This window comes from Anser cygnoides, chromosome Z (assembly GCF_040182565.1).
Source record: "Anser cygnoides isolate HZ-2024a breed goose chromosome Z, Taihu_goose_T2T_genome, whole genome shotgun sequence".
Taxonomy (NCBI): Eukaryota; Metazoa; Chordata; class Aves; order Anseriformes; family Anatidae; genus Anser; species Anser cygnoides.
This window is the reverse complement of record NC_089912.1, coordinates 41,677,594-41,695,545: the sequence shown is the minus strand read 5'-3', so window position 1 is coordinate 41,695,545 and position 17,952 is coordinate 41,677,594. Positions and strand designations below refer to the sequence as shown.

Below are 17,952 nucleotides of genomic sequence, written 5' to 3'. Positions count from 1 at the left end.
AAGGAGGTCCCACCTTCAGCCCTTCTCTCTGCCAGCCTGAAAGGAGTGCTTTGCACACAAGACCCCCACATGGTTAGTAGTCCCCACAGAGGTGTTTTCAATAAAGCAAAGACTGCTGTGGCTGGTGTGACTGCAGCAGGGTGTCAGAAAGTAGCAGAGTTTGATGGAAATGATTTCTAGGGACATCTGTCCACTCATTACCTCTGAATGCTGCCACTGGCCCTCTGGTCACTTCACCAGAACACCACAATGCTGCCATTTCGTATGTGAACACATCATGGGGTACAGAAAAGAACAGCGGTACAGCATTGGGACAGCACCTTCTACTGCCTAGTAGAAAGCAGTGCTGGCAATAAGACTATGTATGAACTGTATAATGAGGCATTTTTACTTTCATTTAGGTTGTCAACAGTCTCTGCAGTGTGGCTAGTGCAGCAGTCAGTCCTCACATTGAGGACAACTCTCAGACAGGAGTTGTTTGCACAGGAGTTGGAGACGGTCCAAGCCCAGCTTCCTATCACAAGTTTCTAAATGGCACTCTTGTGATGGCCAGGTTGTGTGTGATCACAACCATTGCCACTCTGATTTCCCTTGCAAATGCTTATGCTTCTGTACCTGGGCTCCCAGGCTTCCTGGATCTTTGCTACTCAGCACGGGTCAGAGAGATTTGGTACCTCAAGATTCGTCTAATGAGTAGCCACAATGAGTAAGTGTGCTGCTGGGTTGAATAAATAGTTTAGGCAAGATGGCCTGGGGAGTACTGATGGTACAGAGGCAGAATTTTCACCAATGTACAATAATGAAAGTAATGACAGATTGGGGAGGAGCAGAAATCATACAGATAAAGAGTTTGGCTGTTGAGGAAATAGGAACCCCCCCCCCCCAGGGGAAAGTAGCTGGAGGACCTATGAAAATACCTGGGGAATTGATATGTCCACACAATAGTAATGACTCAGAGCAAGCTGAAATTTCATGCACTGAAGGTGAAAGTATTCCTATTACCTTCAAGAATTTCAAGAAATTCTCTGTTGATATTTCCCTATATAAGGTAGTTAAATAAACTCAGTGTGTGAACTTATCTCCAAAGAGAAAATGGTATCTGGCATTTGTGTGTGTGTGTGTGTGTGTGTGTGTGTGTGTGTACATGTACTGGGAGTATTCACAAGGACAGGCAGCACAGTACAGCACGTAGGCTGTGGGATCTCATGCTAGCTGATGGCATGGTAACTTCCCAAAGCGACAGGACCTCTTATCATCTGCAAAAGCATTGGTTTCTCTTGGTGTATCCCAGTGTGCTTACAGAGCAGCAGACATGTGATTCATGGTGCAAGACTTTCTGTAATTTTGACCTTACCTTCTGTCATGCCAGCTAAACTTCTTGCCCTTTTAAGAAAGCAGTCCTTGTCCATAGTTCACTGGGAACTTAATAGTAGCCTTTCAATGCTCAGTTGGTATCAGATACAGCTGCAGAAACAAAGCCAGCATAAACAGGACTGAAGAATTCCCGCTGCACAGAAAATATCAGCAAAAAGATGTGAACAAAAACGTTTCAAATCCCACAACTCAAATCCCACCCACCCCCAAACTCCATCTATAAGTTAGTCAAACTATGAAAATCATTTTACTGTCATGAAGTATTTGCATGTGAATTTGTTAGGTAGTGAAAAGTTTCATGCTGGAAAGAAACAAATGCATATTCTTACTCAGGGTATGCATTTTAATTTTCCTTTACAAGTAAGGAAATAAGTCATTTTCCTTTGAAAAGGCTGGTCTTGAAACTGTTGACTGACATGTAGAAATGCATGTTTTGTTCAATAAAAAGCATAAGGACATGTGGCTTAATTTTTCAGATCTTTATACACTTAATTACTATATCTTGTGCAAATGTGCACTACTGACTGTTGCAGCTTATGTCACACTTTTTTTGTTCCTTCAGAAAATGTTTCTACAGTGGTTGTATGGTCAGTCAGCTAGTAGCTGTAACAAACTATAGCAATTGAAGGCAAAACAGGAGCTTTTAGAAATTTTAGCCATAAAGACCACTAGAAAGATAACACATCTTTGCAAAGCAACTATTAAAAATGATAAGTAGGTAATTACTAAAAATTATAATGCCTCCAACATGCATTTGCTGCAGTCCAGTTCTGAGGAAGTCTTTTTAACATTTCTTTTACACAGATGTCCCATTTTCCTGCTCAAAGCGACATTGCTATATGTGTGGAAACCATACTGATAGGTCAGTCCTGAGTGTTTGTACACAAGCTTTGACTTCAGCAAACAGCTCAGCTTTAAAATACCTTGTTTTCTCCAAAGTTTTGCAAGGCTGGGTCTTGACTGCTGACTCATTAAGGAGCAGCATTTTTAGGTGTATTTACACTTCACATTTTTTTGTGGAATCAGTACACTAGTTCAGCGACAGGAGACTTGCATGGGGACACTGAAAAGAAAAGACAGCCTCTCCAGCTTCTCAGTGTGTGTTTGGCTCTGTGGGGCTTCTCCAGGCCAAAGACTGCTCCTGTGATCATCTGTGCACAGAAACACGTATTGTTTTTCTTAATGTGTTATGACACAATTTGTGTCTTAAGACATCAAAAAAAGGGAGAAGCACGCATCACGTGATTTCTGTCTTTTTGCCGTTGTGCAACAGTTTACAAACCCTTGGCTTTTTACTCTTCAGTTTGCACGCGAAAAGCAATCAGAAATGCTGGCTTTACAAGAGCTTATGGGGGGAACCTTGCATAGCTCTTGCAGCCATTCTACTACTTGTGGCAAGCGCCCTGGTAAAAATTAAAGCCTGCCTACTCATGATCTGACATGCACTACGTCCACGTGTACTGGATTTAACATCTCACCTGTGCCCCGACCCTCAGCGTCACTGTGTTTTCCAGCGGACACAGCTGGATGTACACAAAACCATATTGCGGTGCCAATACCCGAATGTTTAGTATCAGGACCAGGGACAAGAAAAGGCACTTCAGGAGCCCTAGGAGCAGCCTCCCCACGCGGGACCTGCCCGGGGCAGGGTCGGTCACCCACCCGGGGACACAGGGCGAGCAGACGAAGCCGTGCCGCCCGCTTCGCCTCGGGCAGCCCGAGCTGAGCCTCCGCGGCAGGCCCAGCATGTGAGCCGCGGGGTCGCCCTGATCCTACCCGGAGCCCCCCCTCAAGGCGCCGGCTCGGCCCCTCGGTCTCTGCCCCTGCCCCGCCGGGCGGTGCGGAGCTGAGCGGCCCGGCCCGGCCCGGCCCGTCTTGGCCCGGCCTCCAATCGTGGCGGCGGGGCGGGCACGGCCTCGGCGGTTATAAGAGGGGCCGCGGGGCCGCCCCCCGCTGGGTACTGCTGGGCCGGGAGCTGGGGAGGGAAGCGCCGGGGCCGAGCGAGGTGAGCGGGGACGGAGGGAGGAAGGGAAGGAGAGGGGGGGAGAGGGGGAGCCCCGGAGGCGGCGCTGCGAGCGGCGGGGGTCCCGCATGGCCCCGCTCCCATCCCGCGGCGGGGCGGGCCCGCGGCACGGAGCCGCCATTCCGCAGGCTCCCGGGGACCGCCCGGCGGGGCTGGGAGGGAAAGGGAAGGCTGGGAAGGGAGGGAAGGAAGGGAAGGGAAGGGAAAGGAACGGAAGGGCCCCGCCGCCGAGACCGCTCCCGGGCCCGGGGTGTGCAGCCCGGCCGGCCCCCGGGACCCTGCGTGGAAGGGCTCGGCACCGGGCTCCGCGCTCATCTTGTTTATCCCCGCCTGTTTATAAAGGAGGAGAGTCAGTGGTCGGCCAGCACATCCTTTCCCAGCCTCGTATCTCGGCAGTAGAGGCTGTGAAGCAAAACAGGTCCCGTGTGCGTGTTGTTTTTGTCCGACCGGTGTTGCTTAATTCCCGGTAGGTTTGCCAACATGTATGTGTGTCTCGCCCTGCTGTCCCTGTGCTTGGGGCTGGCCTTCGGTGCGCCGAGAATAGATCGCGACTTGGATGGCCACTGGCAGCTGTGGAAGTCATGGCACAGTAAGGACTATCATGAGGTGAGTGCCTGGCGGACAGCCGCTGGGATGTGTGTTCAGCTCAGCAAACACTGAGCACACTCAGCCGGGCCCCATCAGCTGAGTCATGACTGCTTTGTTTTAATACTGGCTACGGTCTGCATTTGTGAAAGATAATCCCCCTCTTCGTAGGTCCTTTTGCTTCACTTACATAAACACCCAGCTATACTGTCCTCTTTTAGTGTGAGGGTGGTGAAATGACCATCTCTGAAACAGCGTTCCAGCTCTTCGCTGGAGGAGTCTACGTTTGCCTGAGTATACAGGACATAAGAAAGAAAGCTGTCACTTAAGTGAAATTCTGTTTGAACCTTCTCCTTGAAATACGTTGTTTTCTTGTCCCTCAGAGAGAGGAAAGCTGGAGAAGAGTGGTGTGGGAGAAGAATCTGAAAATGATTGAACTCCATAATCTGGATCACTCATTAGGAAAACACAGCTACAAGTTGGGAATGAATCAGTTTGGTGACATGGTATGTACTGAGATATCAAACATCCACTCTTAAACAACAGTGTGTAATAGGTGGTGACTGCATATCTTGAATTTTCTTCAGACGACTGAGGAGTTCAGACAGCTGATGAATGGCTATATACACAAGAAGTCAGGAAGGAAGTACAGAGGATCCCAGTTTCTTGAGCCCAGCTTCCTTGAAGCACCACGGTCTGTAGACTGGAGAGAGAAAGGATATGTAACTCCAGTTAAAGACCAGGTATTCTATGATGGTTGATTTTTAACCAGTTTTCTGAATGCTGCCTTCATTTCCCTACAGGAGAAATGCTGTTGACTTGTGAAGTCTAGTGCAAGCACACTGAATTGAGCTTCATCTCAGTAAAATTTCTGTACCCCGTTGGAACTGGGAACTGTTTAGGTGTCCTTCTGTACTAAATGTCTAAGAACTGACATTTAATGTCTTTGCTTGAACGTAGTGAGAGCTTGAAACAGAAGTTGGACTTGCGGCTTTTGCCTTTTTTTAAGTTTAGATTGGTGACATGGGAACTGTAATTGCCTAATCCGTCAAAGTTGTAACTTGTGATTTCACTTCTTGCTTCAGGGTCAGTGTGGCTCTTGCTGGGCTTTCAGCACTACAGGAGCTCTCGAAGGACAGCACTTCAGAAAAACTGGCAAGCTTGTTTCACTGAGTGAACAGAATCTGGTGGACTGCTCCCGCCCTGAAGGAAATCAAGGTTGCAATGGTGGTCTCATGGACCAGGCTTTCCAGTATGTGCAGGATAATGGGGGAATTGATTCAGAGGAATCCTACCCATACACTGCGAAGGTAAATGTAATGGCTGAACTTGCTGCATGTGTTGCATCTTTTGTATGAACAAACTGTATGTGTTGGGAAACTCATCCCTAGAAAGGAAGGTGCTTAAGTAGCCATCAGTGCATCTGCTTTTCCTCTTGCATCTTCCCAAAGAAAACTAGAATGTCTGTTAGCCCCAGGTTCAGTCGGAATCACATACTACATTGTTCTTTGAGGTCACAATCTTACCAGACCAGTTGGAAGAACTAGAGCAAATAATTTTATTCCTCCCACTCGTTGCTGCCCTCCTATCAGATGTTACGCTTTATCTTGGTTGACACACAAAACCAAGACCTGGCTCCTGTCAAAACTGCTGCTTAATCTTAGGGGTGCGATTCTACTTCTCATAACTAAGCTATTACAGGATTGCTACCTGTAGACCAAGTAATTCTTGAGCCGGTGCGAGTCTTAGGTGGTTGTTGGCAGTGCCTTATGTTCTACTTCTGGACTGCATGTGCATAAATGCAGATAATGTGCAGACTTCTAAAACACCTCTAATGATCTACCAAAAGCTCAACAGGCATGAGAGGACCAAAGAGCAGTAATAAATGGTGTCATGTGAGTCTAAGCTTTGGGCTTTTACAAAACACTTGGAGTAGTGCTCCCTAGAGAGTGTCTTGCCTTGCGGTTTTTTGTTGACTGAATGTGCAGTAGCAATGCCATTCACTCTGAATAACACAGAAGCCATTGGATTTGAACTCCTGTATACCTGTATCCTTGTAACTGCCTTTTGGCAAACTTGGGTCTTCCAGAGATTCCAGTTGATTGTAGGAAGTGCTTAACTTGCTGAGTACAAAAAGTAAATATCTGAGGCATGTGTCCATGTTCCTTTAGTTGGAGAGGCAACTAAAGAGCTCTAGAGAGTTCTAACTTATCACACAGGTAGAGCAGGGACACAAACTCTTTTATTCTGATGTCAAATGCCCAAACTTGCAAATTAAGCCTCTCTTCTGAAGTAAGTGCCTGTGGTACACACGGGTTCAGTCTGTGTGTGTTTAAAAAAAAAAAAAGGCGAAGCAGCCCAAAATACAGGAGTGCTGTAAGTCCGTATAATATTGAGTAACTTCCAAGTCATTCTGTACGGTTTTCCAAACTCTGACAGACTAAAATTGTGGATTTAAGTGCTTGCTCAATGAGCAGTTTCTGGACTGCTTTGTAATTAATGAATACTTGGCTCTCTTCCATTGCCTATTAATGCATTCTGGGCTTCATCCTCTCTGAAAAGAGATTTGTCCTGCCTACCAAAGAATGCAGTGTTCCAGGATGTGATGGTCCTCTGCATCCCAGTAAAGCTTTCCTTATGGGCCCTACTGCCCTTTGCATTTTACTTTTTCTGTATCTTTGAGAAACTCAGAAGCAGCTTCTCTGTTTTCCTTCTGGTCATCTCCTTTCAGAGCACTGCTGGAACAACCAGATCCTTTTCAGTCTTTTGCTTTCAAGGCAGTGGATTTCTGGAATGTCTGGTAGTTCCTGTGTTCACCTGTGTGTAAACTAGAGAACTATGTAATAACTATGACTTTTTTTTATTCAGGATGATGAAGACTGTCGCTACAAGGCAGAGTACAATGCTGCTAATGACACTGGCTTTGTTGACATCCCCCAAGGACATGAAAGAGCTCTCATGAAAGCAGTAGCAGCTGTGGGTCCAGTGTCCGTTGCTATTGATGCAGGCCACTCTTCATTCCAGTTCTATCAATCAGGTGGGAATTTGTTAGCAATTTGCATGCAGAGAACTTTTTGAATACTTATTATTCATTACCCTCAGTTTAATGAGCAGAGAAAACTGATGTAGGACACAATCAAGAGTCCTTTTAATTCTAGTCCAGGTTCCCACACTTGGTACTTCTCTTGCGTATGTTTGTACTTGTCCGTAGTTTCTCCCAGTGATACATTTCACTTGTCACTCCGTTCTGACTATCTCAAGAAGCTGTGCAACACAGTTTGAAACACAACTATCCTGGTGGGGAAGAAGGGTTTCCTGCAGGGGAGAGCTTGCTTACATGTGAACTTACACCCCCTCAGGTATCTACTATGAACCAGACTGTAGCAGTGAAGACTTGGACCATGGCGTTCTCGTTGTAGGTTATGGTTTTGAGGGTGAAGATGTAGATGGGAAGAAATACTGGATTGTGAAGAACAGGTAAGATTTTTTCTTTGTGCCTGGTGGTTTTTGGGGGTGGCAGAGGAGGGAGAGTAGGTCCTCTCTTGGGATAAGGGGGAAGCAACAACAGTTGAAATCTGCATAGAGAAAGTCTGGAGATTGTTCTCAGGGCACTGCATGGCAAAAGTTAAAAAGCCAGCTCAGGCTGCTGGCTGTCTTAACAGCAAGTCCCAAGCAGTAATCTCATTCTTCTGCATTTTTAGTTAATTTGAGAGAGCTTGGTACTGGAGCAGCTCATAGAGCTAGTAGATGTTGGAGTTGCATGGGGAGCAGGAGGAAAAACAGGTTGTGTCAGTGGCAGAGGTAATGGAATTTCAGAAGCAGTGGGACTGCTCGCTTGTGTGAAATAGGTTAACATTTGAACTTTAAAAATGGAGTTACCCTCCTAGTCTGGAGGGAAAACAACATATTAATGCTGAAGGGCACGTCACATGAGCTTGTCTCATGCTCTCCATATTACTGGGGCACCGCCCTCATGCTGCTTGCAGTCTTTGTCCTCCCTTATAGTTGTCTGGGAGCAGTGTCTGAGCTTCAAGTACCTGTAATCCAGGTTTGCACTCTTGAGTTCTCCACGCAGCAAGAGGACAGCTGCACTGTTTCTGTGAGCTTGGGGTGATTCTTCTGTAACATGCTTTTTTTTTTTTCTGGAAAGCAATTTTGTTCCAGCTTTTTCAATTTTACCTGAAGGCAGAAGGCAGCAGTTTTCAGTATAAACACTTTGGGAGGGCAGGGGGAGAATGATAAATAAGTCTTTCGGGATATGAAAATAAACCTTTTACTTCTGATTTTCAGCTGGGGTGAGAAGTGGGGTGACAAAGGATATATCTACATGGCCAAAGACAGGAAGAACCACTGTGGAATAGCAACAGCTGCTAGTTATCCACTTGTATAATTTGAAGACTGAACATTTCAGTGCAAAAGGGGATTTAAAACTGAATGACCAAACCCATGTTCACATGTGGTAGACTCATATTCTTCAAAAAGTCAACTTGATTTTTTTAACTTTTGAAGTCTGTTTTACATGTTGGTGACATGCCACTTGTTTTAAATTAATGTATATGTTGGTATGTAAACAGCGTGTAATATTGCTGCCTTTCAACTGCTTAATCTAATAGATTCTTTTATGTATTTTTCTTTTTTTGTAATTTCAATGTGCCCAACAGTTTACTTTTTAAATAAACACTTAAGCTAGTGTGTACAGGTGACTTGGCTTTTTGGTCTGTTTTTTCCACTTGGATCTCATCTGTTAGGCATCCTTAATCATAATGGAAGTCTATCTTTTCATCAGTTGCATTTTTGTAACTGTTTGGGAATGGCTAAAAGCAGTTATAAAATGGAATGTAGTATTTGTGATGCGAATTTGCAAGGGACAGCAGAAAAAAAGTACTAAAAAAGTAAAAAGCTTTTTTAGTAAAAACTTTTTACTAAAAAGTAAAAAACCTTTTACTAAAAAAAGTAAAAAAGTGACTGAAAACTTTGATCCTCATTCCTTGAAACTGCTTGCTCTCCTGCAATTTGATTGTGAGTGAATGGTGGTTCAGTCCTGTGACCTAGGGGCAATACTGTCTCTGTGGCTTTCAATACTTTATAGCAAAGATCTTGAGTATTTTCATGTCCTGCATGTGGCATCTGGTTATGGTATTGCAGCTAAGCAAGTTCTAGCCCCAGTGTTTTCTCACCCTGCCCTGAAGTACCACACTGGCTCGTCTAGGGCAGTGGTCTCCGGAGCATTACAGGGTACAGCAAGAAGACTCAAAGCAAACACCCTGCTCAAAGAGAGAGCTTGTTGCTGGCTTGTGGTGTGTTCACTATTTTTTTTTTTCTCCTACCTCTAGCACAGCTTCAGTTAGGGAAAGGGGTTGCAGGGAAGGGAATAACTCTTGTCCTGTGGAAACTGGAGTTAGCCACTCCTATTTAGACCTTGGGTATGCTTGATGGCACTGTGACTTAAATTATGCCCTGTACCTCCCCTCAGAGGGTTTCTTCCCGGTGCAAATATGTGATGTTGAAACATGGCTACCAGCTGTTGTTAGATAGCGTTGTTTAGATATGTGTTGGGTACTGGTAGTTCCTGTACTGACAAGATAAATTAGCAATACCAAAATCATCTGCTGGGGGAAGTCTTGCCTTGGATTTTGGGTGTTGACTTACCCCCTGTTGTATTTAGGCAGGAGGGGAAGGGTACTGGCACAGCCAGCACAGGTTTGTGGTTTATGAAGCCATAGATTTTCATGTACAGTATTTCTCCTGAGTCTGATAGCCACGCACACAAGGGAACACTTGAACTACAAGTTATGGAAGCTGAATTTCCTTACTGTGGAGACAATAAGTCTGAAGCTAGCAGTTCCTAAACCCTTCTTGAAAGAAAAAAAAAAGAATTTCAGAAAATCTAGAATAACCAAAGCTTAACTACTGTTCGGCTGTGAGTGTGTCTATGTACTTCCTAAAGATGAATTCTTTCAATCTGAATCTCCCTGCAAACAATTTTTTTAAAAGGAAGAGCCTCCCATAGCCCAGTGGCTACCTAGCAAGCCACAGAGCAGAAATACCGGTTAGAACGGAGCTATTAGGCTGACTTGCTATGCCTGTTATGGAGAGCATCCACGCTGCTTGGTGGGAGCTATGGAGGAAACAAAGGAAGAAGGAAATCAACTGGTGGTCCCCATAAGGATTAAGTTTAGAAGGAAATGTCAGTGGTCTGTGTGTTTGGGAGGCAAGATCAAACTGCTGCCAGGGAAGTGACTGTGTAAGCTCCATACGCACTAGGTGATTTTCATTCTTGCTACCCCAGAACTGGGAGTGGACAGAAACCTGTCTCTCCCAGCAATTTGTAAGGTGGGTTGTAAGGTGTTACTGGTTTTCTATCGTTGTGCAAATAAGAAGACAAAATATCCGGTGATACCCAAAATGAAGCCTGCTAGTACTTGAACTGCTGCAAAAAAATGGGCAGTGAAGAAAGGTATTTGGTTCCAAAGGCCAAGGTTACTAAAAGTTGCTGGGAAAACATGATATTGTTTATGAACAGATAGGAAATGAAAAGGAAATAACTTTCTAAGGATGTAGGCACATGAATGGGAACATAGCTTACAAAAGAGGCAACACCCTGTGACTTTTTTAGAAATAAAATGTGATAATACAGCTATCTGTATGCATTAAAACTTGCTGACTGTGTTGGCTGAATGTCCTCTCTTCTGAGGGGAATAATTGAGAAGGGGATCAGGTAAATCGGGTCGTGCAGATAACTAATATTTACACAATCATCTTAAGTAACAGCTTCACCCAAGGTTGCCTTACATGACACTAAACATTAAACTTTTTGTAAGTTGCATTTAAGCACACTGGTAGAAATTTAAAACCCGTTATTCTTCAATACTTGCTCTAAATCCATTTTTGGTGATTCTATTCCATTTGCTCTATCTTCTGAAGATTTTTGTTCTGTTTTCTCTAAAAGCATTATTATAAAGTAGTCAATGGGTATGTACCCTGTTGGGGAAAGTGTTGTATCTCTTCAGAATTGTTCCTTTCTAAAGACAAAACAAATGTACCTGATACGTATGCACACACAAAGCTTCTGAGTTGTTTCCAGAAGACTGTGGGTAATTAAAGCTCTGTGTGACTATGTTCCTATATATTTGTTTCCAAGACTTTTTGAGGATTTTCTTTGGTTTTATATTCCTTCTGATAGCAATAGTTACATTTACCACAAGATGTATTATTTTAAAAGATCCTAATGTGCACATCTTAGTAATAAAATGCTCTGCCTAGACTGTCCTATTTAGGTCCTATCTAAATTAGAGTTACTGATGTTGCTAATGGGGTCTTATATTCACTCACATCTAAATATGTGATTTGGGCACTATGTTATCTGCTTGGTGGCATGCCATTATATACAGTGATTAAGCTCTGCAATTGTTGCTTGCTTTCATCTTGTTGTGCACATGAACTGTTTTAGTTATACTTAGGAAGAAACAAGGTTTTGCATTGGGTTTCTGTGTGCTGCTGCTTCGGAGACTGGGCCTGTTCTAAATGTCTTGTAAGAATAACAGTTTCTCCAGTCATGTCAATGACTGTATTTCTTTGTAGCTGGTGATAGGATTATAAACAGAAAGACTCCTGAAGCAAGGAGAGCCATGAAAAGAAATTATTCCACTTATATATGAAGTGGTCATTCTTTGAATTCCAATGTGAAATTAACTGTCATGCGGGAAGCTATTCCTTTTCTCTTTAAAAACAGTCATTTTCTCATCCTATCTGTGAATGCTAAGCAAAATGGAGCTTCATTTATCTTTAATATGTGTTGGTTTTAATTTTTGCTAATGTTTAATCCATTTCCAAACATTCATAGTGTTAATTAAATAAGCCTATTAACGCCCTAACCAATTCATGCAGGAAAGCAATTTTCAAAATATTTTGAAGGACTGTGATAACAAAATATTTTTCATCTCCCTCTGTTGAAAGTTGAAATCATGAGTCACATTTCAGGTAAGTGAAGGGGTACATAAAGCATGTGGAAGGAAGGAAATAATCAGACACAAAATTCACTTCCCAACGGTTTTATTCACAAAATTGAACCTAGATAACCTTCAATGAGTCTCCTCTGAATACAGACTAGGAACACAACCTTTAGGGAGGAGAAGTGTTGGCCGCTTGTTGGAGATCCATGGATGGGTTAATTTTGTTATTTTAGGGGCCTCGGAGGATGCATCTTCACTTGTGTTCACAGGGAACATGACAGTACTTTTACTTCCTTTTTTTCATGCTAATTTGAATAACTTTGTTTTGTGTGGTCTTGAAACTTGATTTCTACAGTAATTCTTGTTTTCACCATGCTAGTGTCTGTTGAAGAGATGCCACCAATCTTTCTGAGTCAAGGGCCAAAGAAACCATGAAGGCAGACATTTAAATAAATCACATACCGCCTTCTTTTTAAAGTGCTGCTTCTTTGTTTTGTTCACTTACAATTCTCACCTCCTCCAGGAGACCCAAAACATACTTCTCAGTGAAACCTTTCCCAGTAGAGTGATGCTGGGAAGCAGATGTCTTAAAAACACAAGCGTGTTGTCAGATGTGGTGCTGCAGCTCTGATTCCTGCCTCCTCACCCTCTGCAGCCTTTCTCACTTGGGAAGAAGTGTTTAAAGATGGAGCAAAGTCAAAGAGTGAGCTGTTGCCTTCCCCAGCCACAGTCAGAAGATGTTTCCTGGGGAGGCTGGCTTTGTGAGGGCCTCAGAGGAAAGGCTGTGGTTAGGCTGAGATCTGAGCAAGGAAGAGTGTGTTTTCCAGCCTGGTAAAAGTTGTCCATATGCTTAATGATGTCTGATACACTTTGGCCCTCTGAAGCTGTTGCGGCTAGTATTTTACGTGTCTACCATCAGTTGCAGTCTCAGGAACTGCAGTGGAACTATTCTAAGTTCTGATTTTAATGATTAAGTTGATTTCTTTCAGCTACTAATGAAAGCTTCCTGCATAGCATGCATGCAGTGATATAACCATGTTTAAAATACATCCTGGGTTAGATCCTCAAAGCAGCTTAGCGTGTCTGGGAACTTCATGCTGAGATGAGATGTCGAGAACTCCTTGCAGCTGGTCATTAGGCTGTAGTATATTTCTTGGAACACATTTGGTTTTGCTTAAAATCCAAAAGTCAAGTGAAATAAAAGTGGCTTCAAAGCAGCTGAGTCGTAGGTGTTTTTTCAAACTTATGAAGGAATGCTGCTGCTTCTCTCTGTAATATATCAATGTGTGAGTCTGATAAGTCATGGAAAATCCCAGAAGTGTCTGCCCATGCGGCTCTTTGAATAGTTTATTGCTGCATACATAGGTGTCTAGTTTTGCTAGGTATGCTTATGTCCAATTGCCTACCAAAATCTTTTGCCATAATATCACAGCAATGCAAGAAATGTGAATGCAAGTTTTTTCTCAACAGCCCTTTTAACGTTCCTTCTGTTCAGCCATGTTTACTAACATTGCAGTTTGCTTTCCTCCATTCAAGCACGAAGCACTGGCTGACAGGTTTTTTTTTGTTGTTGTTGGTTGGTTGGTTGTTTTGAGGCTTTTATTTTTTAATAGGAAATACATACTGAAAACATCAGCTGTTATATGAAATTGCATTGGCTTTTGGAGACTTTTATAATAAAACTCTTGTAGTTGAAAGAAACTTCTGTTTGTGTTTATATAGAAGTTAAATGCCTTCGTGCAATGTTTGAAAACAAATACTGCTGCCCTTCTGCTGTAATTTGATTGTCACAGGAAGAAGCGGAGAGGACCTGCGCTGTTGCAAGGTTTGATCACATCTCCCTCATATTATAACAGTGAATTTCAGAAGGAAGCCTGTGGTCATTGGAAGCCCATTAGGAATCATTATGAAATGTTATTTCAATTGCAGTATCTCCAGGTATTTGAACAAACTGTAGTCCCATTTTGCTGGTTGTCCTGTAAACCAAAAAGCAAGAAAATCTCTCTTCCCACCAAGGTTTTAATCTAAACTGACACACAGCTGAAGGGTGGGAGAGGCAAAAGGCCGAGAGCGATGAAGCCGCCTGCCAGAGGTTGTGTAGCTGATTAGCAGCTGTGCATGTACATGTGAGAGAATGCTGGTGTCCTCATTTGGCTTTTTTTCCGAGCATAACTTCAGAAGAGCCAAAAGTAAACATCCAAGTTTTCTTTTTTTCTTTTACTAGGTTTAAATTTAAGATCTTTTGTCTGCCTGGCCCTTTCTCTTCCACGTATCTCCCCTGCTTTCTTCTCATTTGAGCAGTCAGTCTCCTTTTCCTCTCCCCATGCTGGAGTAATAAATCATGCCAGGTTGTTGAAAGAGGGAGAAATTTTCCCATTTAGGGACAAAACAGGAAGCCAGACCACCAGAAGGGCAAAACACAGCGCGTCACCCCGCGAGCGCCGGGCACGTCTGTGTCTGAGAGTTACGCTTCTAGAGCACGTGACGGTGAGAGCAGTGCTGCAGTTTGGCTGGGTGTGGGGACGAGCTGACTCTTTCCTTTCCTGGGCATGTGCTGACAGCGCAGGGCTGGATCAACAGGGCCTCGGGAACCCTCGTGCCCCGGGCTGGGATTAGGCTGGCCCGCAGGTTCAGCCCCAGCACAGCCCACAGCTGAGTGCGTAATGAGAGGGCGAATTATCTCCTCCAGGGAGGCCTCTCTTCAGAAGTGATAAAATACTCACCGGGTGATCTGCACGGCAGCTGACAACAGCGTTCAGGCCAAACTCCATTTATCGACAAGTGAGTCCTTAGCTCTTGTGGCCAACACCCCCTGCAGCGGGCTCCCCAAACTCCCTTAATCGATAGCTGTGAGCAGAACTGTAAAAGCTGCTTCCATAAAATCGCTCGGCCTCTGATGACCAAGATCCTGCAAAACCGTGAGGCAAATCATTGCACTGAGTGGGAGCAACTCTGCAGGATGGATCTCATAGGGAAAAATGATTTATCATGTTCCATCAAGTATTGAGTTCAGTGGAGTCGCGTAATCCAAACCCAGGCTTGGTCTGAGGTCTTTATGTTTTCTGGAATCAGAAAAAAAAATCAGAAAATCTGTATTTGCAGGAACAAAACCTCTTTCTGGTAGAAATGCATGGAGTTTCTGAGCAGTGTCCATGATGACAAGGAGCAGCAGGCACTGTCTCCTTAAAATATGTGAGCTTCTGTACCTCTGAGTAGCTGTCTGTATGAAGACCCTGTCTTTGTGTTAATTTTTCTTCTTGTGTTACTCACATTCAAAGCTTGGATATCTCTGGAAAATATGCAGTTCTGCCTTTGAAGTCTTGCAGGAGTTAACAATCTTACCATCTTTCCTCTTGTTTATCTCTCTCTTCTGTTCCATATGTACTGATCACCCTTTTCTCACTATGAACCTGGGTAATGCAATTAAGTTAAACAAAGAGCTCTTTCTTGTTCTTTTTAATCATCCTGTGGTATACTGCTTCCACTTTATACATGACAAAAAGTCTTGCCTGATTTTGCCAGAAATATCACTTGGACTTACTAGAAAGCAACAGAACTCCCGGCACGTATGTTTTGTGCAGAGCAAAAGAAAATAATACAGACTTTCGATGTAAATGCTCAAAGCTGCATCTGATCCAGTATTTCAAAGAGCAACCCCACGCCAGCTGTCTTGCTTTCTCAGGGAAGATTTTGCTGCTACCAGGGAATAGTTTGGTACCCTTAGAGACTTGGAGCAGCGGCGATCTCCTGCTGCAGGCCCGCAGCCACCTCCCTGCCACGCTGGGTTTGTGGGGCAGCAGCCTGCTGGGAACCCTGCCAGCCCCAACCTGCCTTCTAATCCCCGGTCTTGTGATTTCAGTCACAAGGCCTGCTGTTCTCCTCTGTGGCTGGTTGTTCAGGCTAACTTAATTTCTAATCAAAGTAACTGGCAAAACCACTGCTCATTTTTTAGTGGCGGGGGTTGCTGTGTTTTCTTCTGTTATTGGATACGACCAGATGTAGGTAGTTCACTTTCATTTTACTTCTGAAATAGGTGAAAATTCATCCTGACATTGGAAATACAAATTTGGTTTGGCAGCGAGTAGGAAAACAGCGCTTTAAGAAAATCATGTTTGTCAACTTGGTACAACACAACTTCTATACTTTGCTTTCCACATCCTTCTCCAAAAGTATCAGGGAATCAAGCTGGAGTTGGTTTATGTATAATTTTGTACCAAAAAAAAAAATGCTCCAAGTTAAAAAATGGTATAATGGAACATGTGTAAACTAATATTTAAATGCGGTTCTGTTTCTTCGTATATTTGATTTTTTGTGGATTTTCGGTTGTGTGTCATGCTGGTGCCAGCCTGAGGTGTAATATAAAGCATCAGCTGCTCCTGTAAGTGGAGGCAAAGTGTCTTTGCCTTGAGCAGTGGTCAGCACTGGTGGCTGCTCTGTTCCCTAGTTCTCCATCAGCTTTGAAGGCAGCTGGTGGTGTGTCCCCTTTCTCACCTCTCACATCACTAAATATCGCTTCTAGCTTCTTAAAAAATAAATTCTGTCTCTCATTCTCTCAGCTGTCTGGATGCCTCCCACATCCTGACAGCTGACCATGAGGGGAAGTTGCGGCCTAGTAATGCAAGGGCTTCGTAGGTAGTGACCCTGTACCACAGGCATCCTGCGGTTTGTGCCAGATAGCTCTGAAGAAATGTCCTGAACGGGTATTGCACTGGGAAGGGAAACTTTAAACCCCGTCCTGGCGGTGTGAGGAGGGCTGCCTCCAGATCCAGCAGTGAGAGATGCTAACTCCAGCCCGGAGCGATGCCCGCTGCCTCCCGGTGGTGCTCTGCTCCTTCCCGGTCCCTCCTGCCCTGCTCTGGGTCATGGTAACCCCTTGCCCTGCCACGGGGTCATCCAGTGGCAGGGTTATGCTAGATGTGACAGCAGCTGTATAAATATTTAGGAGAACCATGCGGGTGCTGTAGGTCAGATGGGACACTGGTGAAGAAAAACCACGGTGCACACCAGAGAAAGTTGCTGCTTGCTTAATCTGTGTTTGGGGTTTGCATGGGTTGCCAATTGAAATGAGATTATTCTCCTTTCGGAGAAGATACTGATCTCTTTTTGCATACCAGCCACCCAGCAGCCCACAAACCGTGAGCTTTATCGTTTGAGCATCAACAGCTACCAGAACTGCAATTGTTTGTAAGATCGGCTACCCAGCACTAGGTCCTGTGCCAACAGGTGCTTGTGGTGCATACTGAGGGGGGGATAAAAAAAAAAAGACAAGCCATGGAAAGGCTACCAGCTGGGATTATACACAGATTCTGCTATGAAACCATGCTGAAATAAGGGCATCTACGGTGTGTTTGTGCTGACTGTAAGCCACTGAAACATCACATTATTCATATAATGGTGTAACTGTCCACAAAGAAACACAGATCTTAGTCACTACAGTGTGTGTGCCCACCACAACACAAACTTTCTTTCAGCAGGTGTCTAATAACAGTTGTTAGAGACCCTGTGGTTACTCTGGGGAGTACCAAGTCCCTGCACTCTCTCCTGGCCCCTTGGAAACAAGGCAGGCTTACAAGTGGTCTCTTTTCTGATACAGTTCAGGTGTTGCTATTTCCTACATGAGCCCCAAACTATGCTTGGTTTTAAGTTTCCTGTTTGAGAAATGTGATAGAATTTCTTGATAAACTGGTGAACCCAACAACTACCTGTGTTTGAGATGGGGATGGGGGGGGGGGGGTGAGTGACTATATATGAGTATAAATATATACATGCAGTGTGCACATATTTTGTTTGCCAGAAAAGAAAACTAGTGCACTAGCTTCACAGTCAGAGTGTACAATTACATTTTCTATGGTAAGGTTGCCTTGTCTATTACCTAGACCCTCCCAGCCTTTTCTCTTCCCAGCTTCCTCTTCATTCTCTGAGATTTAAGTGTTGCCTGTTTTGCTGTTGAAAGCAGAGATTCGGGAAGCACATGACAAAGAACAGAACAAACAAGTACGTGGTGTACTTGCTGATCCT

The 17,952-nt window shown here is 44.1% G+C and overlaps 1 protein-coding gene across 1 annotated transcript; it reads left to right on the top strand.

Moving 5' to 3' along the window:
• Positions 1 to 3,226: 3,226 nt before the first annotated feature.
• Positions 3,227 to 8,685, top strand: CTSL (cathepsin L). The gene is made up of 8 exons (XM_048080545.2): positions 3,227 to 3,379; positions 3,868 to 4,003; positions 4,366 to 4,488; positions 4,570 to 4,725; positions 5,068 to 5,292; positions 6,851 to 7,019; positions 7,342 to 7,459; positions 8,273 to 8,685. Exons 2-8 carry the CDS (start codon positions 3,878 to 3,880, stop codon positions 8,370 to 8,372), a joined length of 1,017 nt encoding a protein of 338 aa, XP_047936502.2. The 5' UTR covers positions 3,227 to 3,379; positions 3,868 to 3,877; the 3' UTR covers positions 8,373 to 8,685.
• Positions 8,686 to 17,952: the final 9,267 nt, after the last annotated feature.

Excerpts from the sequence above, each read along its gene's own strand:
- CTSL (XM_048080545.2), top strand. The coding sequence starts at position 3,878 with ATGTATGTGTGTCTCGCCCTGCTGTCCCTGTGCTTGGGGCTGGCCTTC. Across the intron at positions 4,004-4,365 it reads ACAGTAAGGACTATCATGAG|AGAGAGGAAAGCTGGAGAAG; the intron begins GTGAGTGCCTGG and ends CTTGTCCCTCAG. Across the intron at positions 7,020-7,341 it reads ATTCCAGTTCTATCAATCAG|GTATCTACTATGAACCAGAC; the intron begins GTGGGAATTTGT and ends ACACCCCCTCAG.